This window comes from Mustelus asterias, chromosome 6 (assembly GCF_964213995.1).
Source record: "Mustelus asterias chromosome 6, sMusAst1.hap1.1, whole genome shotgun sequence".
In the NCBI taxonomy this organism is placed as follows: domain Eukaryota; kingdom Metazoa; phylum Chordata; class Chondrichthyes; order Carcharhiniformes; family Triakidae; genus Mustelus; species Mustelus asterias.
The window spans coordinates 138,710,059-138,734,969 of record NC_135806.1 but is presented as its reverse complement, the minus strand read 5'-3'; the positions used below and the strand labels follow the sequence as shown (position 1 = coordinate 138,734,969).

General features: G+C 51.5%; 2 protein-coding genes across 2 annotated transcripts in view; both read left to right on the top strand.

The window, feature by feature from the left end:
• Window positions 1–2,393, top strand: part of LOC144495178 (PRELI domain-containing protein 1, mitochondrial-like) — a 52,579-nt gene extending 50,186 nt beyond the window's left edge. Inside the window, exon 6 of the mRNA XM_078215197.1 lies at window positions 783–2,393. Coding sequence (XP_078071323.1) covers window positions 783–922 — 140 coding nt within the window. The 3' untranslated portion in view covers window positions 923–2,393. The remainder of the gene's footprint in view (window positions 1–782) is intronic.
• An 11,946-nt stretch (window positions 2,394–14,339) lies between these two features.
• Window positions 14,340–24,911, top strand: part of mxd4 (MAX dimerization protein 4) — a 42,098-nt gene continuing 31,526 nt past the window's right edge. The window contains exons 1-2 of the mRNA XM_078215200.1: window positions 14,340–14,715; window positions 14,835–14,922. Of these exons, the coding sequence (XP_078071326.1) occupies window positions 14,628–14,715; window positions 14,835–14,922 (176 nt within the window). The 5' untranslated portion in view covers window positions 14,340–14,627. The remainder of the gene's footprint in view (window positions 14,716–14,834; window positions 14,923–24,911) is intronic.

The window sequence follows — 24,911 nt, the reverse complement described above, 5'->3', positions numbered from 1 at the left end:
GCCTTAAAAATATTCAATGACCCTGCCTCTCTGCTCCCTGCGGGGAGAATTGCATAGGCTCATGACCCTCTGAGAGAAAAATAATTCTCATCTCTGCCCTAAACTCTGTCCCTTAGTTCTAGTCTCTCCCAAAAGGGGGAACATCCTTTCAGCATCCACTCTGTCAAGTCCCCTCAGGATCTTATATATTTCAGTTAAGATCACCTCTTACTTTTCTGAACTCCAATGGATGTACACCCCACTTGTCCAACCTTTTCCTTGTGAGACATCCAATCCCTTCAACCCAGGAATCAGCAGACCTGGATTTAACAAGTCATTTAAACTGTGGCTGCAACATTGAAAGATTTTTTTTACTACAGACGTACAGTGTTGGAAATATGAAATAAAGACAAATGCTAAGCAGGTCTAGCAGTAACTGTGGAGTTGAGATGTGGAGATGCTGACATTGGACTGGAGTGGGCACAGTAAGAAGTCTCACAACACCAGGTTACAGTCCTGACTCACCTGACAAAGGAGCAGCGCTCCGAAAGCTCGTGATTCCAAATAAACCTGTTGGACTTTAACCTGGTGTTGTGAGACTTCTTACTGTGGAGTTGAGGTTTCGGGTCAATGATCCTTTGTCAAAAAAAAAAATCGTTTTTATTTTTGAGATGTTACCTCGTGGCTAGGAACATTTAGATTTTTACCAAATTAGTCATGAGTAAACCCTTCTTAGATACGTTAGACAATTCAGTTGTCACCCTGCTTACTTTGCTGACTTTATTTTCCTGTCGTTCTTTCAGGCGAGTTGCCACCGAAAACGTTAAAGGAAACTGCGAAAGAGGCTACTGAGAAGGCAAAGGAGACGGCACTGGCAGCCACAGAAAAAGCAAAGGACCTGGCGTCCAAAGCAGCACCACAAAAGACGAAACAGTTTGTCTGATCCAGGAAGAAATCTTGATGGCAAATTGCAACTTTCGGCCTTTTTGAGAAAAGACATTTTTTCCTAATCGTTTCCTGCGCTGACACCAAAAGTTCCACGTTTCTCAGAGTGGTGTTTACTCGTATGCACTGAATGTTTACAGCGTCAATTATTTTGTCACTTTTACTATGTCCCGGGATAGAAACACTCAGTTTACTGGAAGTCTTAGTATTCCCCAATGTATTGAAGGAATACAGGTACGGCCAGGTCGCTAGGACTTTTAAACAACTTCCAGGGGGCTGTGTGAACTATTTCATCTTTCCCAAATAGCGCTGAATTCGATCAAGCAATTTATTCATTTTTAAATTTAAATATTTTAAGCAAACGAGTTCAGCCTATGTCAGTGAAATGACTCGCAGCCAGCAGAATTATTAAAATATTGATGAAAAAGAACATTCCGTTCGTAAGAATTGGTGGGAGTTCCTTTCATGGGCATTCATTTTTGTTCCCTGGTCATTCTGGATTAAACTGAGCACCGGGTTTTAACAAATGAAATTAATGTGGGGCTCCTTTGTCTGATCTGTTCCTAATCAAGTCTGAATTATTTATTTTTAATATTTTTTTCTGCCTAACTTCAAGAAATCGTCTTGTCAGTTGTTCGTCAGATGTAAAGTACCGAGCTTTGATCCTTAGTGTTATACTGTATTTTAATACTGTTTTAAGTTTTAGCCAGGAAAGTAAATCATCAGAATTAGACAATCCAGCTCCCAAACTAAATCCTGGCTGTAGACAGCTGCTTGCTCAAGTGTTTGAAAATATGTCGACATTTTGGATGTTAGCTCATCCATCTTGATCAGACATTTGATTATTTATTTAAATCCATGATCTGACTGAACATGACAGAACATTGCGGAAGGGCTAAATGGCCTCCTCCTGTTTGTAGGTCCATCGACCTGGAAGATAATTGGAGTCCTTTTGCAGAACTGAATAATATGAAGGGAGGGAACGAGACAGGACATTTCCCTTCCTTTGCACGTGTTTGTCCTCCCACCATTTAGTTCTGTTTAGCCCTCCACCTTGCGGCTTTGCAGTTGTAAGTTCTGCTGAAGTGTCCCGTCCACAAGTTTATTTTCTTCCTGCTTCTCCAGATGCTGCTGCATATTTCCAACAAGTTTTCTCTGCTCAGGTAACTGAAACTGTTCAGCTTTCTTCTTTCCCTGGAAATCCTGCATTTACATTTCATACTTTGTGAGATGAACAAAAAGAGCGACTGGAGTGCTGGCAAGTTTCCTCAAGATGACAAAAGTAACTTTTCGTACGAAGTCTTGCTGCTGAAACCTCTGTAGCCTTTAATGTGCTGTTATCATCTAACTGGACAGGTAAAGTTTACTGATTTATTCTGTATTTTTAGAAAAGTAATTTCTAAAGATTTAATAGTCTGTCAGACCTTTGGAACCACCTTTCCTAATGTATAATAAATGTCAACTCAAACAAACCAGTGAAGTATTGATTTTTCAACAACAGTGGAGCTCGTCCAGATAAGCATCCCCTGGTGTGCCATACTGTTCATGTTCCGAACTCGGTCAGTACCTCCTGAGAAAGGAATCTGTTGTTTGCATAAAGCCTGAATGGCTGTGAGGATTCGGCCTAAACTTGGGAATGGGGAAAGAAGACTTGCACTTACATAGTGCCTTTACAACAGAATCCCTACAGTACAGAAGGAGGCCATTTGGCCCATTGAATCTGCACCGACCATAATCCCACCCAGGCCCTATTCCCATAACCCCTCATATTTACCCTGCTAACCCCCCGACACTAGGGTTAACAATGGAACATCCGAAAGTACTGTTGTTTAGAAGTGCAGTGTAATGTAGGAATTGCAAACTTGTGCATAGCAAGGTCCCACAAACAGTGTTGAGGTGATGACGGCAGAGAATAGTTCATTTTGTTGAAATTAGAATCCCGATGGTGCAGAAGAAAGCCATTTGGCCCATCGGGTCTGCACCAACTACATCCCACCCAGGCCCTATCCCCATAACCCCACGTATTTACTCTGCTAAACCCCCTGACATTAAGGGACAATTTACCATGGCCAATGCACCTAACCCGCACATCTTTGGAATGTGGGAGGAAACCAAAGCACCTGGAGGAAACCCACGCAGACACTGGGAGAACGTGCAAACACAGACAGTGACTCGAGGCCGGAATTGAACCTGGGTTCATGAAGGGCAGGTCATGTTTGACTAATTTGGTGGAATTCTTTGAGAACATTACATGTGCAGTGGACAATGGGGAACCTGTGGATGTGGTGTATCTGGATTTCCAGAAGGCACTTGACAAGGTGCCGCACCAAAGACTGCTACATAAGATAAAGGTGCACGGAGTTACGGGTAATGTATTAGCATGGATAGAGGATTGGTTAACTAACAGAAAGCAAGGAATGGGGGTAAATGGGTGTTTTTCTGGTTGGCGATCAGTGACTAGTCGTGTGCCTCAGGGATCAATGTTTGGAACGCAATTTTATGATTTACACCGATGATTTGGAGTTGGGGACCAAGTGTAGTGTGTCAAAATTCGCAGATGACACTAAGATGAGTGGCAGAGCAAAGTGTGCAGAGGACGCTGAAAGTCTGCAAAGAGATATAGATAGTCTAAGTGAGTGGGCGAGGGTTTGGCAGATGGAGTACAATGTTGGTAAATGTGAGGTCATCCATTTTGGAAGGATTAACAGCAAAATGGACTATTATTTAAATGGTAAAAAATTGCAGCTTGCTGCTGTGCAGAGGGACCTGGGTGTCCTTGTGCAGGAATCTCAAGGAGTTGGTTTGCAGGTGCAGCAGGTAATTAAGAAGGCAAATGGAATTTTGTCCTTTATTGCTAGAGGGATGGAGTTTAAAAACAGCGAGATTATGTTGCAGCTGTATAAGGTGCTGGTGAGGCCACACCTGGAGTACTGTGTACAGTTTTGGTCTCCTTACTTGAGAAAGGATATACTGGCACTGGAGGGGGTGCAGAGGAGATTCACTAGGTTGATTCCGGAGTTGAGAGGGTTGGCTTATGAGGAGAGACTGAGTAGACTGGGGCTATACTCATTGGAATTCAGAAGAATGAGGGGAGATCTGATAGAAACATATAAGATTATGAAGGGAATAGATAAGATAGAAGCAGGGAAGTTGTTTCCACTGGCAGGTGAAACTAGAACTAGGAGGCATAGCCTCAAAATAAGGGGAAGCAGATTTAGGACTGAGTTAAGGAGGAACTTCTTCACACAGTTAATCTGTGGAATTCCCTGCCCAGTGAAGCAGTTGAGGCTACCTCATTGAATGTATTTAAGGTAAGGATAGATAAATTTTTGAACAGTAAAGGAATTAAGGGTTATGGTGAGCGGGCAGGTTAGTGGAGCTGAGTCCACAAAAAGATCAGCCGTGATCTTATTGAATGGCGGAGCAGGTTCGAGGGGCCAGATGGCCTACTCCTGCCCCTAGTTCTTATGTTCTTATGTGCTGTGAGACAGCAGTGCTAACCACTGTGCCACTGTGCCACCCAAAGTAGGGAGGAATGTACTGAGTCAAGTTCTTCAGCTGTACCATGACCTGTGTGGGTTCAGCTTTAAATAGGTAATTGCTGACCTGACTCTACATTCCCACTTGGTTTCGTATCAACGGCAAATTTGACCTAATTGTATTGAGCTTTTGCATCAATGTTGTTCATGTAAATTAAAACAGCAGCAATCTCAGAAGGTACCTCACTTAGTGTAAGCTTTTCCCAGTTCATTTCATCTACAAAGGGACTCTTATGTGTAACTATGCAATGATATAAATACTATCGACTTAATCTGGTGTTAATCTGCATATGTATAATTATGAAAGGTATGCTTACAACAGGTAATAATTGAGTTTCATAGTGAAGGGTGCTTGTGCACCCTCAGAATTAGTGTCCCCTTTATCCTTGGCCACCTCATGCAAGTGGTAACTCTACCAAGTATCCTTTGAGTACCTCACCGTCCCCTCTGAGAGTTGTCTGTTGATAGTGTGCCAGTCTGGATGCTGAATGGTAGATGGTGCCTGGTCCATTTTGGGAGTCCGGAGATTATTGTTGGGTTTGGTCCTTTGGAGCTGGACTCTCTGGCCAGTGACCTGGCTTGCTGGGCACAATTTGGCTGCAGTTGTGATTTTCAAATAACTAATTTGATTTGATTAGACACCTATGACTGTGTGGCCAAATTCCTCTCCAACTCGATTTTCAAGTTTGCTGGTGACATCACCGTTATGGGTTGGATCTCAAACAATAACGAGCTGGAGTGCAGGAATGAGATAGAGAATCTGATGAACTGGTGTGATGACAATCTCTCCCTCAATGTCAACAAAACAAAGGAAATAGTTATTGACTTCAGGAAGCGTAGTGGAGAACATGCCCCTGTCTACATCAATGGGGATGAAGTAGAAAAGGCCGAAAGTTTCAAGTTTTTAGGTGTCCAGGTCACCAACAACCTGTCCTGGTCCCCCCATGCCAACACTATAGTTAAGAAAGCCCACCAACACCTGTACTTTCTCTGAAGACTAAGGAAATTTGGCATGTCCACTACGACTCTCGCCAACTTTTACAGATGCATCATAGAAAGTGTTTTTTCCAGTTGTATTGCAGCTTGGTATGGCTCCTGCTCTGCCCAAGGCCACAAGAAACTACAAAGGTTGCGAATGAAGCCCAGTCCACCACGCAAACCAGCCTCCCATCCATTGACTACACTTCCTGTTGCCTCGGAAAAGCAGCCAGCATAATTAAGGACCCCACGCACCTCGGACATACTCTCTTCCACCTTCTTCCGTTGGGAAAAAGATACAAAAGGTCACGTACCAACTGACTCAAGAACAGTTTCTTCCCTGCTGCCATCAGACCTTTGAATGGACCTACCTCGCACTAAGTTGATCTTTCTCTACACCCTAGCAATGACTGTAACACATTCTGCACTCTCTCCTTTGAATGGGATGCTTTTTCTGTATAGCATGTGAGAAACAATACTTTTCACTATATTAATACATATGTAAATAAAATCAAAATATAACACAAGGTAAACTAGAAGCACTTAAAATACATTGGATAAAGACTTGGGGAGAGGTGTAGTATAAAGATCTGGCACATATAGGGTTAATGTGGGACTGAGTACAATACGGCCCATACTGATGTAAGAGGCATATGACTTGCACCAAGGGTCAGTCTAGTGGTGGACAGAACAGTGTGTACCAGCAAACGTAGAGACAGCTCCTAGCTTGTCCCCATTACTGTATATTTGTTAATAGTTCTAAGAATCACTAAAGACATACCTATGATTGAGTACAAAGACTCCTTCAAATCTACTAAACAATATCCAACATCCTACAGAGACTATCTTTATATTCCACATTTGTTCATTGAATTCCATTTCCACTAGTGGCCATGGTGGGATTTGAACTCGTGCCCCCAGAGGTTGGGCCTCTATCTTACTAATCCAGTGACATTAGCACTATGCCACCATCTCCCCTGAAGTTGGCACACTTTCAACCATTTGCTGCCTTCTCTCTCGCTCTGGAGCTTGCCCTGCTCACCAAGGCTTGAGGAGGCCTCTATAGCTAATATTCACCAGAGTTTTGATGGTTGCATGCATTACGTTACTCACACTCTGTGGGTTCTACACCTGCCTCAACCGGCTGCGTTGTATCCTACGACTATTGCCTCCTCTTTCATTAGCATCACTACAGCTACAAAGGGCACACCACCTTCACTTCCTCTCTTTTTTATTAATTCATGGACATGGGAGTCGCTGGCTGGCCAGCAGTTATTGCCCATCCCTTGTTGCCCGAGGGAGTCAACCACATTGCTGTGGCTCTGGAGTCACATGTAGGCCGGAGCAGGTAAGGATGGCAGATTTCCTTTCTTAAAGGACATTAGTGAAAAGATGGGTTTTTCTGACAATGGTTTCATGGTCATCAGTAGATTCTTAATTCCAGATTTTTATTCAAATTCCACCAACTGCAGTAGCGGGATTCGAACCGGAGTCTGCAGATCATTAGCTGAGTTTCTGGATTAATGGCCTACAATAATGCCACTAGACCATCGCCTCCCCTCTGCTCCTTGTATTGTCAGTGAGCCCCTTCTGTAAACAGATACATACAGTGCCCCAGCTCCAGCCTGCCCTACTTTCCATGTCCAATATCACACTGCTGGGCTACCTGCTGAAAGCAGCGATTCAGTCTTATCAATGCAGCCATCCCCTTGGACTGATCACAGGTTTCTGCTGTATCCCAGGATGCTGATCCTTGCTCATGCCTGAGGCAATGGGTCATCCACTTGCCTCACATCTCACAGGCACCATTTAGGATGTGCAAATCTACGAGCTTGTGATTGTAAATGCCCACACGCCTTGCCAGACCATGAAATATCTGCGGCACTGCACCACGTTTCATACGACCAACTCACAGCTGCTGAACAAGGCCACCTTCAGCTCTGCCTTCATCCCGAGGCTTGCTGGCGTCGTCCTCCTCCTCCCCCTATCCATTTCCTGGCCACTTGCATAAGCACCTCAAGGGAGGTGTCACTGAACCATGGAGCCAGCCGTCCTCTGAGCCCAGCCATTTCGGCACAGCCCCTCTTGCTGTGCACCCTTTCTAAAGCCCTCACTGTGTGTAACCTGTATGAAGACTGCAGTCTTTTACATTTGGAGTCTTCCATTGACCTGCCAGAACTTCAACGCCAGTGTCTGGACTTCCTCACGTTTAGGTAAAATCCAGCCCAAATTGTCCAACATTGCAGGCTGGTTCCTTAATAAACCTTGCCTTATTTTAGTGCTGGCTAGTTGGGGCTGTACTGACACCATTTTACTAAGGCACTAATCTTAGGTGAAAACACTTTACATACCTCACACAATACAGTCAGTGGACTTTCACGTGTGCATATTTGCTGAACAGTGACCACCATTCAGCAATTAATCCAACAAAGCAGTCACTACAGGCTGTGGAACAACAGTAACCTGACTGAGAACAGCAAAATACAACTCTACCAAGCATATCTTCAGCGCTCTCCGTGTATGGTGTCTCTCTCCATATCTCTCAGTGCTGTGACACCAAGCTGACCACAACATATGCTAGACAGGAGAAAAGGCTGAAAAGTATCCACATTCGCTGTCTCAGATGTACCCTTGGCATCTCTTGTCAGGACAAGGTCCCAAACTCCAGAAATCATGGAGTATGCTAATTCCATTAACACAAGCAACATTTTTTTCTTCATTCGTAGGACATGGCGTTGCTGGCTGGCCAGCATTTATTGCCCATCCCTAGTTCCCTAAGGGAAGTTAAGAGTCAACCACATTGCTGTGGCTCTGTAGTCATGTGTAAGACAGACCAAGTAAGGACAGCAGATTTCCTTCCCTAAAGGACATTAGTAAACCAGATGGATCTCCACCACACTCTCACAGGAGTGGCACGGTAGCACAGTGGTTAGCACTGCTGCTTCACAGCGCCAGGGACCTGAGTTTGATTCCCGGCTTGGGCCACTGTGTGTGCTGAGTTTGTATGTTCTCCCCGTGTCTGCATGGGTTTCCTTCGGGTGCTCCAGTTTCCTCCCACATTCTGAAAGACGTGCTGGTTAGGCGCATTGACCCGAACCGGCGCCGGACTAGGGGAATTTCACAGTAACTTCATTGCAGTGTTAATGTAAGCCTTACTTGTGACTAATAATAAAAACTTTGAAAAATTTGAACTCTCAGACAGTACATTCCAGATCCTAACCACTCACTGTGTGAATGTCTCCACCACACTCTCAGATAGTACATTCCAGGTCCTAACCACTCACCGTGTGAATCTATCTCCACCACACTCTCAGACAGTACATTCCAGATCCTAACCACTCGCTGTGTGAATCTGTCTCCACCACACTCTCAGACAGTGCATTCCAGATCCTAACCACTCGCTGAGTAAAAAGGTTTCTCCTCATGTCACCATTGCTTCTTTTTCCAATTACCTTTGAATTAATTTGATGTTTTTGATTGATATACAATTCATTATCTGAAAAGGAGTAAGGGGAGAAAGCTGGGGGGTGACTCTTGATGGATTTAACATTCAGAGCTGGCCAAGTGGCCTCTTTCTGTGCTGAAAGAATTGAATGATTCTGTGATGTCAACACATTAATCCAGGTTCTACTTTCACTTTTGACAGAGATTACTGAGGGATTGACTTTGAACTCATGACAATTGACATTGACTGATAACGAGCTCAAGGGTTACTAGAAACCTGATGGCAGCTTTTCCCATGCATTACCTTTCCGATAAATAAGTTTACTGAGCATTTATGGATCTTATGCTGCAACGTACGGCACGTAGCACACGATGGCTGTATCTTGGGTAATTTTATAACTGCATCGGTCACTTTGATTGCTCCCCATGTCCTCATTTCCCCGAGTATTGTCCCACCTCCCTCACCTGATCAGGAGCTGGCAATGGTAGAATGAACTTTCTGTTATGAGCCCTGACTCAATGGTAAATGCTCTTACAATTGACTTGGTAGTTTGTGAGTTCAAGACCCAGTCCAGGACTTAGGCACAAAGTCAAAGTTGACAATCCAGTGTCGTACTGAGAGGGTGCTGCTCTGTTGGAGGTTCCATCTCTCAGAGATGATGTTAAATTGAGGCTCTGTCTATCCTCTTGGGTGGAAGGTCTTATAGCCACTGATTTGAAGACAAGCAGGGCGGTCTCCTCATTATCTTCACCAATACTTATTCCTCAAAATAAACCAATCAAATTATATTTGGAATTCAGATTGTGTTAATGTTCATCTGGTGGAATGTAATTTTTTTTTATTCATGGGTGTCGCTGGCTGGCCAGCATTTACTGCCCATCTCTGGTTGCCCTTGAGAAGGTCATGGCCTTCTTCAAACGCTGATACAACTGAGTGGCTTGCTCGGCCATTTCAGAGAGTAATTGAGAGTCAACCATATTTCTGTGGCTCTGGAGTCACATGTAGGTCAGAGCAGGTAAGGACGGCAGATTAGGTTTTCTCATAATCGACAATGGATTCATGGCCATCAGTAGATTCTTAAACCAGATATTTTTTATTGAATTCAAATTCCACCACCTGCCGTGGCGGGATTCGAACCCGGGTCCCCAGAATTTAGCTGAGTTTCTGGATTAATAATCTAGCGATAATACTACTAGGCCATCACTTCCCCTGCAGCAGAAAACATATCAGATGAGGTACAAGATATGAATAATAAAACAGAATTGTTCAACTGCAATAACTGTCACCTAGAGTTTCAGAAGTACACAGCATTGAGTTTTTATTATTCTTTCAGGGGACCTGGGCATCGATGGCAAGGTCAGCAGTTTATTGCCTGCCTATTCCCTAATTGTCCCTGAACCAAGTGGCTTGCTAGCACATTTCAGAGAACAATTAAGAGTCACTCACATTGCTGTCGGTCTGGAGTCACATGTAGGCCAGATCAAGTAGGGACAACAGATTAGGTTTTCTCACAATTGACAATGGATTCATGGCCATCGGTAGGTTCTTAAACCAGATATTTTTTATTGAATTCCCTAAAATACTTTTTAAAAATTTATTCACGGGATGTGGGAGTCGCTGGCTGGGTCAGCATTTATTGTCCATTCCTAATTGCCCTTGAGAAGGTGATGGTGAGCTGCATTCTTGAACCACTTCAGTCCATGTGGTGTAGACACACTCACAGTGCTGTTAGAGAGTGAGTTTCAGGATTTTGATCCAGTGATAGCGAAGGAACAGCGATACATTTCCAAGTCAGGAAGGTGAGTGCTTGGAGTGGAACCTCCAGGTAGTGATGTCCTCATGCATTTGCTGTTCTTGCCCTTCTAGATGGTAGCGGTTGTGGGTTTAGAAGATGCTGTCCCAGGAGGTTGATGAGAACAAGATGGGTTTTTGTAAAACAAAATCAGAGTCCCTACAGTGCAGAAGAAGCTCATTCAGCCCATCAAGTTTGCACCGATAATTCGACAGAGCATCTCACCCAAATCCATTCCATGTAACCCAACATATTTACCCCACTAACCCTCCTAACCCACACTTTTTGGGACACTAAGGGGCAATTTAGCATGGCCAATCCACCTAACCTACACATCTTTGGAGTGTGGGAGGAAATTGGAGCACCTGGAGACACAAACACGGGGAGAATGTGCAAACTCCACACAGACGGTCACTCAAGGCTGGAATGGTCTCTGGCGCTATGAGGCAGCAGTGTTAACCACCGTGCCACCCCTAAAACGATGGTGGTTTCTTATTCACCAGTACTGAGACTAGTTTTAAATTCCTGATTTTTATGGATTGAGTTTAAATTCCACCAGCTGCCATGGTGGGATTTGAACTCGTGCGCACAAAGACCTTTAAATTACAAATCCAGTGAGATTACTACTACACCACTGTCTCCCTTTTCATCAGGACTGTTCTGAAGAGTCAATGTTGGACTCAAAACATTAACTCTTAGTCTTTGTCCCCACACAAATGCTGCCAGACCTGATGAATTTTTCCAGCAGCTTCCCTTTTGTAAAAATGACTTGCGAGTTGTGGGGATCAATCTTACAATGTTTGAACTGTCACAGACTCACAAATAAAAACTTTACCCCATCCCAAACTACCAGCTGCCAACCCTCTGCCTTGTTTATAGTACCCACACAAGAAATACTTCCCCCCACCCCCCCCTCCAAATAAAGTGTGGGGCAGCATGGTGGCACAGTGGTTAGCAATGGAGCCTCACAGTGCCAGGGACCCGGGTTCGATTCCTAGCTTGGGTCACTATCTGTCTGGAGTTTGCACATTCTCCCCCTGTCTGCGTGGATTTCCTCTGGGTGCTCCGGTTTCCTCCCACACTCCAAAGATGTGCGGGTTAGGTTGATTGGCCATGCTAAATTGTCCCTTAGTGTCAGGATAAATAAGCAATGTTATGGGGATAGGGCCTGGGTGGGACTGTTGTCAGTGCAGACTCGATGGGCCGAATGGCCTCCTTCTGGTCACCTCACTATAAGAAGGATGTGGAAGCGCTGGAAAGAGTGCAAAGGAGATTCACCAGGATGCTGCCTGGTTTGGAGGGTAGGTCTTATGAGGAAAGGTTGAGGGAGCTAGGGCTGTTCTCTCTGGAGCGGAGGAGGTTGAGGGGAGACTTAATAGAGGATTATAAAATGATGAAGTAGATAGAGTGAACGTTCAAAGACTATTTCCTCGCGTGGATGGAGCTATTACAAGGGGGCATAACTATAGGGTTCATGGTGGGAGATATAGGAAGGATGTCCGAGGTAGGTTCTTTACTCAGAGAGTGGTTGGGGTGTGGAATGGACTGCCTGCAGTGATAGTGGAGTCAGACACTTTAGGAACATTTAAGCGGTTATTGGATAGGCACATGGAGCACACCAGGATGATAGGGAGTGCGATAGCTTGATCTTGGTTTCAGATAAAGCTCGGCACAACATCGAGGGCCGAAGGGCCTGTTCTGTGCTGTACTGTACTGTTCTATGTTCTGCACTGTAGGATTCTATGACTCTAAGTAAAAGTAGTAAGAAATCTAACAACGCCAGGTTAAAGTCCAACAGGTTTATTTGGTAGCAAATGCCACTAGCTTTCGGAGTGTGCTGCTCCTTCGTCAGGCGGAGTGGGAGATCTGCTCACAAACAGGGCATACAGAGACACAAACTCAATTTACAGAATAATGATTGGAATGCGAGTGTTTACAGCTTATCAAGTCTTAAAGGTACAGACAATATGAGTGGAGAGAGCATTAAGCACAGGTTAAAGAGATGTGTATTGTCTCCAGACAGGACAGCTAGTGAGATTTTGCAAGTCCAGGCAAGTTGTGGGGGTTACAGATAGTGTGACTTGAACCCAAGATCCCGGTTGAGGCCATCCTCATGTTTGCGGAACCTGGCTATCAGTCTCTGCTCTGATCTTCGGGTAAGCGTTCTCCAAGGCGGCCTTCACGACACACGACAGTGCAGAGTCGCTGAGCAGAAACTGATCCACCTGACGAAGGAGCAGCGCTCCGAAAGCGAGTGGCATTTGCTACCAAATAAACCTGTTGGACTTTAACCTGGTGTTGTTAAACTTCTTACTGTGTTTACCCCAGTCCTTGGGAATCAAGTAGATAAGGTTGTTAAGAAGGCATATGGTGTCTTGGCGTTTATTGGTAGGGGGATTGAATTTAGGAGTCGTAGCGTTATGTTGCAACTGTACACAACTCTGGTGCGGCCGCACTTGGAGTACTGTGTGCAGTTCTGGTCCCCACATTACAGGAAGGATGTGGAGGCTTTGGAGAGGGTGCAGAGGAGGTTTACCAGGATGTTGCCTGGTATGGAGGGGAGATCCTATGAGGAGAGGCTGAGGGATTTGGGATTGTTTTCGCTGGAAAGGCGGCGGCTAAGAGGGGATCTTATTGAAACATATAAGATGATTAGAGGTTTAGATAGGGTGGATAGTGATAGCCTTTTTCCTCTGATGGAGAAATCCAGCACGAGGGGGCATGGCTTTAAATTGAGGGGGGGTAGTTATAGAACCGATGTCAGGGGTAGGTTCTTTACCCAGAGGGTGGTGAGGGATTGGAATGCCCTGCCAGCATCAGTAGTAAATGCGCCTAGTTTGGGGGCGTTTAAGAGATCCGTAGATAGGTTCATGGACGAAAAGAAATTGGTTTAGGTTGGAGGGTCACAGTTTTTTTTTAACTGGTCGGTGCAACATCGTGGGCCGAAGGGCCTGTTCTGCGCTGTAATGTTCTATGTTCTATGTTCTAACGCCGGCATCTCCACATCTAAGTAAAAGTACCAGCTCCCAACTCCCTGCCTTGTTTATATTACTTATACAAAGTTTAAAATTTAAAGTTAAATACTTTCCTCCCCCCTCCCAGGTAAAAGAACCACCCCCCAACTCCCTGGGGGGGTAAAGGTGGGTACCCTGTGTCTCTGGAACCCATGATGTGGAGATGCCGGCGTTGGACTGGGGTAAACACAGTAAGTTTTACTGGTATCTGCTACCAAATAAACCTGTTGGACTTTAACCTGGTGTTGTTAAAACTCTTACTCTGGGACCCACACAATAAATACTCTCCCTCCCAAGTGCAAAGGCTAGTCCCCAGCCTCCCCTCTGTCTCTGGCACGCACGCGCACACTCGGGAGAGGGGGGGGGGGAGTGGCCCCGCCCAGCCTATTAAGGATGCGCGGCCGGCGGCCAATGGGCGCGCGGGGGGGCGGGGCTCACTTTGCATGCGCCGGCGGCCTCCAATGGTCGCGCGGCGGCCGGGGTCACGCGGTCTTGTTGCTAGGGCGCGGGCCGCTACAGCGAATGGATACACGGGCCAATCAGCGGTGGCGGCCAGCACTTGTTGATACATCTGTGTATCTGTGTCCCGGGCGGGGGGAGGGGAGAGCGCAACCTACCCTGTCTGCCTCAGCTGACTCCCATTGGACAGAACGGGGAGCTGTCAATCAAACTGCGTCACAATGCATCTGGGCTGCTAAGCAGGCTCGGTTGAGCTAACAGAAGGGTGGCAAAAACTTGTATCTCTATCTGTATGTGTCTGCCTCTAACTCACATATAGTTCTTTCTTGTTTTTGTATTTTTTTTGCAAAAAATACCCTTTATTCGTCCAATGTTCATCCTCGGATAGGCCGGAAAATCATTTTATTTTTTAAAAAACTCCCTGAGAGAGAGACCTGCAAATCCACCCAAGTCTAAATATATCTATATAGAAATATATGTTTTTGCATCTCGGTGGAGAAATGGCATTTTTTAATATCCAAACCTTGCTGGAAGCAGCTGAGTACATCGAGAGGAGGGAGAGAGGTATATATACATAAGCACTGCAGAATTTTCTGTCTTGCCTTGGCACCGGTTTGCAGTCAACTGGCTGAATTTGCCCCCACAGATGTACAGTGTTGTGTTTTTCTCCTTTTTGCTTTCAGAGGCAGAACACGGCTACGCGTCGATTTTGCCCTGCAACGCCGAATTCAACAGGAAGAAAGGCAAGACGAGAAAAAGCCCCAGTAACAGGTAGGGAGGGAGGGGGGGGAGCTCCCGGTGTGTGTGTTTTTAATGATATATTCGGCTCTTTAATCTTTCCCAGTCGCCATTTTCCCCCATTTGGGCTTGCCTGTGTTTGGGTCGGATATAAACACTGCCACGCGTACAATATTCCCTCACACACACACACATTTTACTCTCATTTTACAGGACAGCTGCTTACATCTTTCTCCCCCCACCCCTCCAAATTTCCTGCACCTTTTATTAAAAAATAATAACCTCTCCCCTCAATTTAACCTCATTTTATTCATTTTTATTTTTTTTTTAAACTTGCTGTTTTGTTCATCCTGCACAAGGGATTGAAGTGTGAAATATTATGTTTAATAAATTTCAAAGCGGTTTGTTTGCTGGAAATATTATCCCCCCCCCCCCAATCAGGATCGGTTTTGCAGATTATTATCCCCTCAGGTTTGTGATGCTGAATTGTTAAAAATAATATTCAAATCGGATAAGATAAGATGCAAACAATTGAAAATTGGAAGGAGACGTGTGAGCTTGGGCCCGGTTGGTCTTTATTCTGTGTATTTTGTTTTGGAAAGTGTTGGATTTTTTTCCTGTTTTTCTGTCTTTTTTGTCTGAGGCTCTGGGTGCTGCGCATGCGCACTGTCGCCTGTTTGTTACTGGAAAAGGGTTGAACCAGCCTGAGGACCATCCCCCACTCGCCCTTACACACTCACTCCCCCCTTACACACTCACTCCCCCCTTACACACTCACTCCCCCCTTACACACTCACTCCCCCTACAATGCTCGCTCTCACTCTTACACACACACTCGCCCTTACACACACACACTCGCCCTTACACACACACACTCGCCCTTACACACACACACTCGCCCTTACACACACACACTCGCCCTTACACACACACACTCGCCCTTACACACACACACTCGCCCTTACACACTCACTCTCACTCTCACCCTTTCACACTCACTCTCACCCTTTCACAAACTCACCCTTACATACATGCACACTTACACACACACCCTTACACACACACTCTCACCCACACCGTACACACACACACGCTCACCCTTACACACAACCACACACACTCACTCACCCTTACGCACACACTCACCCCCACACACACACTCTCACCCTTACACACACACACACTCGCCCTTACACACACACACCCCTACACACACTCTCACCCTTACACACACACACTCTCACCCTTACACACACACACTCACTTTTACACACCCTTACACACACACACCCTTACACACACACATTCCCACCCTTACACCCTTACACACACACACTCTCACCCTTACACACACACTCTCTCCCTTACACACACACACTCTCTCCCTTACACACACACACACTCTCCCTTACACACACTCACCCTGACACACATACACACTCACCCTTACACACACACTCACCCTTACACACACACACACCCTTACACACTCACCCTTGCACACACTCACACTCACCCTTGCACACACTCACCCCTACACACACTCTCACCCTTACACACACACACACTCTCACCCTTACACACACACACTCACTTTTACACACCCTTACACACACACATTCCCACCCTTACACCCTTACACACACACACTCTCACCCTTACACACACACACACTCTCACCCTTACACACACACACACACTCACCCTTACACACACACACTCTCTCCCTTACACACACACACACTCACCCTTACACACACACACACTCACCCTTACACACACACACTCTCTCCCTTACACACACACACACTCTCCCTTACACACACACACTCTCACCCTTACACACACACACTCTCTCCCTTACACACACACACACTCTCCCTTACACACACACACTCTCACCCTTACACACACACACACTCACCCTTACACACACACTCACCCTTACACACGCACACACTCACACTCACCCTTGCACACACTCACACTCACCCCTACACACACTCTCACCCTCACACACACACACACTCTCACCCTTACACACACACACTCACTTTTACACACCCTTACACACACACACCCTTACACACACACACTCTCTCCCTTACACACACACACTCTCTCCCTTACACACACACACTCTCTCCCTTACACACACACACACTCTCCCTTACACACACACACTCTCACCCTTACACACACACACTCTCACCCTTACACACACACACTCTCTCCCTTACACACACACACTCTCACCCTTACACACACACACTCTCACCCTTACACACACACACACTCACCCTTACACACACACTCACCCTTACACACACACTCACCCTTACACACACACTCACCCTTACACACTCACCCTTGCACACACTCACACTCACCCTTGCACACACTCACACTCACCCTTGCACACACTCGCACTCTCCCTTACTCACACTCACCCTTACACACACATACACGCTCACCCTTACACACAACCACACACGCTCACCCTTACGCGCGCACACACCCTTACACACACACATTCCCACCCTTACACCCGACACACACTCTCACCCTTACACACCCACACTCTCACCCTTACACACCCACACTCTCACCCTTACACACCCACACTCTCACCCTTACACACCCACACTCTCACCCTTACACACCCACACTCTCACCCTTACACACCCACACTCTCACCCTTACACACCCACACTCTCACCTTACACACCCACACTCTCACCCTTACACACCCACACTCTCACCCTTACACACCCACACTCTCACCCTTACACACCCACACTCTCACCCTTACACACCCACACTCTCACCCTTACACACACACACACTCACCCTTACACTCACCCACCCTTACACACACACACCCTTGCACACACACACCCTTACACACACACACACACACCCTTACACACACACATTCACACCCTACACACACACCTTTACACACACACACACACTCTCACCTTTACACACACACACTCTCACCTTTACACACACACACACACTCTCACTTTACACACACACTCTCACTTTACACACACACACTCACTTTACACACACACACTCTCACCCTTACACACACACTCTCACCCTTACACACACACTCTCACCCTTACACACACACACACTCACCCTTACACACACACACACTCACTTTTACACACACACACACTCACCTTTACACACACACACACCCTTACACACACACACACCCTTACACCCACCCTTACACACACACCCACCCTTACACACACACCCACCCTTACACACACACCCACCCTTACACACACCCACCCTTACACACACCCACCCTTACACACACCCACCCTTACACACACCCACCCTTACACACACACCCACCCTTACACACACACCCACCCTTACACACACACACACACCCTTACACACACACACACACCCTTACACACACTCCCTTACACATACACATTCCCACCCTTACACCCTACACACACGCGCTCTCACCCTTACACACGCGCGCTCTCACCCTTACCCACGCGCGCTCTCACCCTTACCCACGCGCGCTCTCACCCTTACCCACGCGCGCTCTCACCCTTACCCACGCGCGCTCTCACCCTTACCCACGCGCGCTCTCACCCTTACCCACGCGCGCTCTCACCCTTACCCACGCGCGCTCTCACCCTTACCCACGCGCGCTCTCACCCTTACCCACGCGCGCTCTCACCCTTACCCACGCGCGCTCTCACCCTTACCCACGCGCGCTCTCACCCTTACCCACGCGCGCTCTCACCCTTACCCACGCGCGCTCTCACCCTTACCCACGCGCGCTCTCACCCTTACCCACGCGCGCTCTCACCCTTACCCACGCGCGCTCTCACCCTTACCCACGCGCGCTCTCACCCTTACCCACGCGCGCTCTCACCCTTACCCACGCGCGCTCTCACCCTTACCCACGCGCGCTCTCACCCTTACCCACGCGCGCTCTCACCCTTACCCACGCGCGCTCTCACCCTTACCCACGCGCGCTCTCACCCTTACCCACGCGCGCTCTCACCCTTACCCACGCGCGCTCTCACCCTTACCCACGCGCGCTCTCACCCTTACCCACGCGCGCTCTCACCCTTACCCACGCGCGCTCTCACCCTTACCCACGCGCGCTCTCACCCTTACCCACGCGCGCTCTCACCCTTACCCACGCGCGCTCTCACCCTTACCCACGCGCGCTCTCACCCTTACCCACGCGCGCTCTCACCCTTACCCACGCGCGCTCTCACCCTTACCCACGCGCGCTCTCACCCTTACCCACGCGCGCTCTCACCCTTACCCACGCGCGCTCTCACCCTTACCCACGCGCGCTCTCACCCTTACCCACGCGCGCTCTCACCCTTACCCACGCGCGCTCTCACCCTTACCCACGCGCGCTCTCACCCTTACCCACGCGCGCTCTCACCCTTACCCACGCGCGCTCTCACCCTTACCCACGCGCGCTCTCACCCTTACCCACGCGCGCTCTCACCCTTACCCACGCGCGCTCTCACCCTTACCCACGCGCGCTCTCACCCTTACCCACGCGCGCTCTCACCCTTACCCACGCGCGCTCTCACCCTTACCCACGCGCGCTCTCACCCTTACCCACGCGCGCTCTCACCCTTACCCACGCGCGCTCTCACCCTTACCCACGCGCGCTCTCACCCTTACCCACGCGCGCTCTCACCCTTACCCACGCGCGCTCTCACCCTTACCCACGCGCGCTCTCACCCTTACCCACGCGCGCTCTCACCCTTACCCACGCGCGCTCTCACCCTTACCCACGCGCGCTCTCACCCTTACCCACGCGCGCTCTCACCCTTACCCACGCGCGCTCTCACCCTTACCCACGCGCGCTCTCACCCTTACCCACGCGCGCTCTCACCCTTACCCACGCGCGCTCTCACCCTTACCCACGCGCGCTCTCACCCTTACCCACGCGCGCTCTCACCCTTACCCACGCGCGCTCTCACCCTTACCCACGCGCGCTCTCACCCTTACCCACGCGCGCTCTCACCCTTACCCACGCGCGCTCTCACCCTTACCCACGCGCGCTCTCACCCTTACCCACGCGCGCTCTCACCCTTACCCACGCGCGCTCTCACCCTTACCCACGCGCGCTCTCACCCTTACCCACGCGCGCTCTCACCCTTACCCACGCGCGCTCTCACCCTTACCCACGCGCGCTCTCACCCTTACCCACGCGCGCTCTCACCCTTACCCACGCGCGCTCTCACCCTTACCCACGCGCGCTCTCACCCTTACCCACGCGCGCTCTCACCCTTACCCACGCGCGCTCTCACCCTTACCCACGCGCGCTCTCACCCTTACCCACGCGCGCTCTCACCCTTACCCACGCGCGCTCTCACCCTTACCCACGCGCGCTCTCACCCTTACCCACGCGCGCTCTCACCCTTACCCACGCGCGCTCTCACCCTTACCCACGCGCGCTCTCACCCTTACCCACGCGCGCTCTCACCCTTACCCACGCGCGCTCTCACCCTTACCCACGCGCGCTCTCACCCTTACCCACGCGCGCTCTCACCCTTACCCACGCGCGCTCTCACCCTTACCCACGCGCGCTCTCACCCTTACCCACGCGCGCTCTCACCCTTACCCACGCGCGCTCTCACCCTTACCCACGCGCGCTCTCACCCTTACCCACGCGCGCTCTCACCCTTACCCACGCGCGCTCTCACCCTTGCACACGCGCGCTCTCACCCTTGCACACGCGCGCTCTCACCCTTGCACACGCGCGCTCTCACCCTTGCACACGCGCGCTCTCACCCTTGCACACGCGCGCTCTCACCCTTGCACACACACACCCTTGCACACACACACCCTTGCACACACACACCCTTGCACACACACACCCTTGCACACACACACCCTTACTCGCACACACACACCCTTACTCGCACACACACACCCTTACTCGCACACACACACCCTTACTCACACACATTCACACCCTACACACACACATTCACACCCTACACACACACACACACTCTCACCTTTACACACACACACTCTCACCTTTACACACACACACACACTCTCACTTTACACACACACACTCACTTTACACACACACACTCTCACCCTTACACACACACTCTCACCCTTACACACACACTCTCACCCTTACACACACACACACTCACTTTTACACACACACACACTCACCTTTACACACACACACACCCTTACACACACACACACCCTTACACCCACCCTTACACACACACCCACCCTTACACACACACCCACCCTTACACACACACCCACCCTTACACACACACCCACCCTTACACACACCCACCCTTACACACACCCACCCTTACACACACCCACCCTTACACACACACCCACCCTTACACACACACCCACCCTTACACACACACACACCCTTACACACACACACACACCCTTACACACTCCCTTACACATACACATTCCCACCCTTACACCCTACACACACGCGCTCTCACCCTTACACACGCGCGCTCTCACCCTTACGCACGCGCGCTCTCACCCTTACACACGCGCGCTCTCACCCTTACCCACGCGCGCTCTCACCCTTACGCACGCGCGCTCTCACCCTGACGCACGCGCGCTCTCACCCTGACGCACGCGCGCTCTCACCCTGACGCACGCGCGCTCTCACCCTGACGCACGCGCGCTCTCACCCTGACGCACGCGCGCTCTCACCCTGACGCACGCGCGCTCTCACCCTGACGCACGCGCGCTCTCACCCTTACGCACGCGCGCTCTCACCCTGACGCACGCGCGCTCTCACCCTGACGCACGCGCGCTCTCACCCTTACGCACGCGCGCTCTCACCCTTACGCACGCGCGCTCTCACCCTGACGCACGCGCGCTCTCACCCTTACGCACGCGCGCTCTCACCCTTACGCACGCGCGCTCTCACCCTTACGCACGCGCGCTCTCACCCTTACGCACGCGCGCTCTCACCCTTACGCACGCGCGCTCTCACCCTTACGCACGCGCGCTCTCACCCTTACGCACGCGCGCTCTCACCCTTACGCACGCGCGCTCTCACCCTTACGCACGCGCGCTCTCACCCTTACGCACGCGCGCTCTCACCCTTACGCACGCGCGCTCTCACCCTTACGCACGCGCGCTCTCACCCTTACGCACGCGCGCTCTCACCCTTACGCACGCGCGCTCTCACCCTTACGCACGCGCGCTCTCACCCTTACGCACGCGCGCTCTCACCCTTACGCACGCGCGCTCTCACCCTTACGCACGCGCGCTCTCACCCTTACGCACGCGCGCTCTCACCCTTACGCACGCGCGCTCTCACCCTTACGCACGCGCGCTCTCACCCTTACGCACGCGCGCTCTCACCCTTACGCACGCGCGCTCTCACCCTTACGCACGCGCGCTCTCACCCTTACGCACGCGCGCTCTCACCCTTACGCACGCGCGCTCTCACCCTTACGCACGCGCGCTCTCACCCTTACGCACGCGCGCTCTCACCCTTACGCACGCGCGCTCTCACCCTTACGCACGCGCGCTCTCACCCTTACGCACGCGCGCTCTCACCCTTACGCACGCGCGCTCTCACCCTTACGCACGCGCGCTCTCACCCTTACGCACGCGCGCTCTCACCCTTACGCACGCGCGCTCTCACCCTTACGCACGCGCGCTCTCACCCTTACGCACGCGCGCTCTCACCCTTACGCACGCGCGCTCTCACCCTTACGCACGCGCGCTCTCACCCTTACGCACGCGCGCTCTCACCCTTACGCACGCGCGCTCTCACCCTTACGCACGCGCGCTCTCACCCTTACGCACGCGCGCTCTCACCCTTACGCACGCGCGCTCTCACCCTTACGCACGCGCGCTCTCACCCTTACGCACGCGCGCTCTCACCCTTACGCACGCGCGCTCTCACCCTTACGCACGCGCGCTCTCACCCTTACGCACGCGCGCTCTCACCCTTACGCACGCGCGCTCTCACCCTTACGCACGCGCGCTCTCACCCTTACGCACGCGCGCTCTCACCCTTACGCACGCGCGCTCTCACCCTTAAGCACGCGCGCTCTCACCCTTACGCACGCGCGCTCTCACCCTTACGCACGCGCGCGCTCACCCTTAAGCACGCGCGCTCTCACCCTTAAGCACGCGCGCTCTCACCCTTACGCACGCGCGCGCTCACCCCTTACGCACGCGCGCGCTCACCCTTACGCACGCGCGCGCTCACCCTTACGCACGCGCGCGCTCACCCTTACGCACGCGCGCGCTCACCCTTACGCACGCGCGCGCTCACCCTTACGCACGCGCGCGCTCACCCTTACGCACGCGCGCGCTCACCCTTACGCACGCGCGCGCTCACCCTTACGCACGCGCGCGCTCACCCTTACGCACGCGCGCGCTCACCCTTACGCACGCGCGCGCTCACCCTTACGCACGCGCGCGCTCACCCTTACGCACGCGCGCGCTCACCCTTACGCACGCGCGCGCTCACCCTTACGCACGCGCGCGCTCACCCTTACGCACGCGCGCGCTCACCCTTACGCACGCGCGCGCTCACCCTTACGCACGCGCGCGCTCACCCTTACGCACGCGCGCGCTCACCCTTACGCACGCGCGCGCTCACCCTTACGCACGCGCGCGCTCACCCTTACGCACGCGCGCGCTCACCCTTACGCACGCGCGCGCTCACCCTTACGCACGCGCGCGCTCACCCTTACGCACGCGCGCGCTCACCCTTACGCACGCGCGCGCTCACCCTTACGCACGCGCGCGCTCACCCTTACGCACGCGCGCGCTCACCCTTACGCACGCGCGCGCTCACCCTTACGCACGCGCGCGCTCACCCTTACGCACGCGCGCGCTCACCCTTACGCACGCGCGCGCTCACCCTTACGCACGCGCGCGCTCACCCTTACGCACGCGCGCGCTCACCCTTACGCACGCGCGCGCTCACCCTTACGCACGCGCGCGCTCACCCTTGCGCGCGCTCACCCTTGCGCGCGCTCACCCTTGCGCGCGCTCACCCTTGCGCGCGCTCACCCTTGCGCGCGCTCACCCTTGCGCGCGCTCACCCTTGCGCGCGCTCACCCTTGCGCGCGCTCACCCTTGCGCGCGCTCACCCTTGCGCGCGCTCACCCTTGCGCGCGCTCACCCTTGCGCGCGCTCACCCTTGCGCGCGCTCACCCTTGCGCGCGCTCACCCTTGCGCGCGCTCACCCTTGCGCGCGCTCACCCTTGCGCGCGCTCACCCTTGCGCGCGCTCACCCTTGCGCGCGCTCACCCTTGCGCGCGCTCACCCTTGCGCGCGCTCACCCTTGCGCGCGCTCACCCTTGCGCGCGCTCACCCTTGCGCGCGCTCACCCTTGCGCGCGCTCACCCTTGCGCGCGCTCACCCTTGCGCGCGCTCACCCTTGCGCGCGCTCACCCTTGCGCGCGCTCACCCTTGCGCGCGCTCACCCTTGCGCGCGCTCACCCTTGCGCGCGCTCACCCTTGCGCGCGCTCACCCTTGCGCGCGCTCACCCTTGCGCGCGCTCACCCTTGCGCGCGCTCACCCTTGCGCGCGCTCACCCTTGCGCGCGCTCACCCTTGCGCGCGCTCACCCTTGCGCGCGCTCACCCTTGCGCGCGCTCACCCTTGCGCGCGCTCACCCTTACGCACACTCACCCTTGCACACACACTCACTCACCCGTGCACACACGTACACGCTCACCCTTACACACAACCACACACACTCACCCTTCCACACACTCACCCTTACACACACACATTCACACCCTACACACACACATTCACACCCTACACACACACACTCTCACCCTTACACACACACACTCTCACCCTTACCACGCTCACCCTTACACACAACCACACACACTCACCCTTACGCACACTCACCCTTACGCACACTCACCCTTACGCACACTCACCCTTACGCACACTCACCCTTACGCACACTCACCCTTGCACACACTCACACGCTCACCCTTACACAC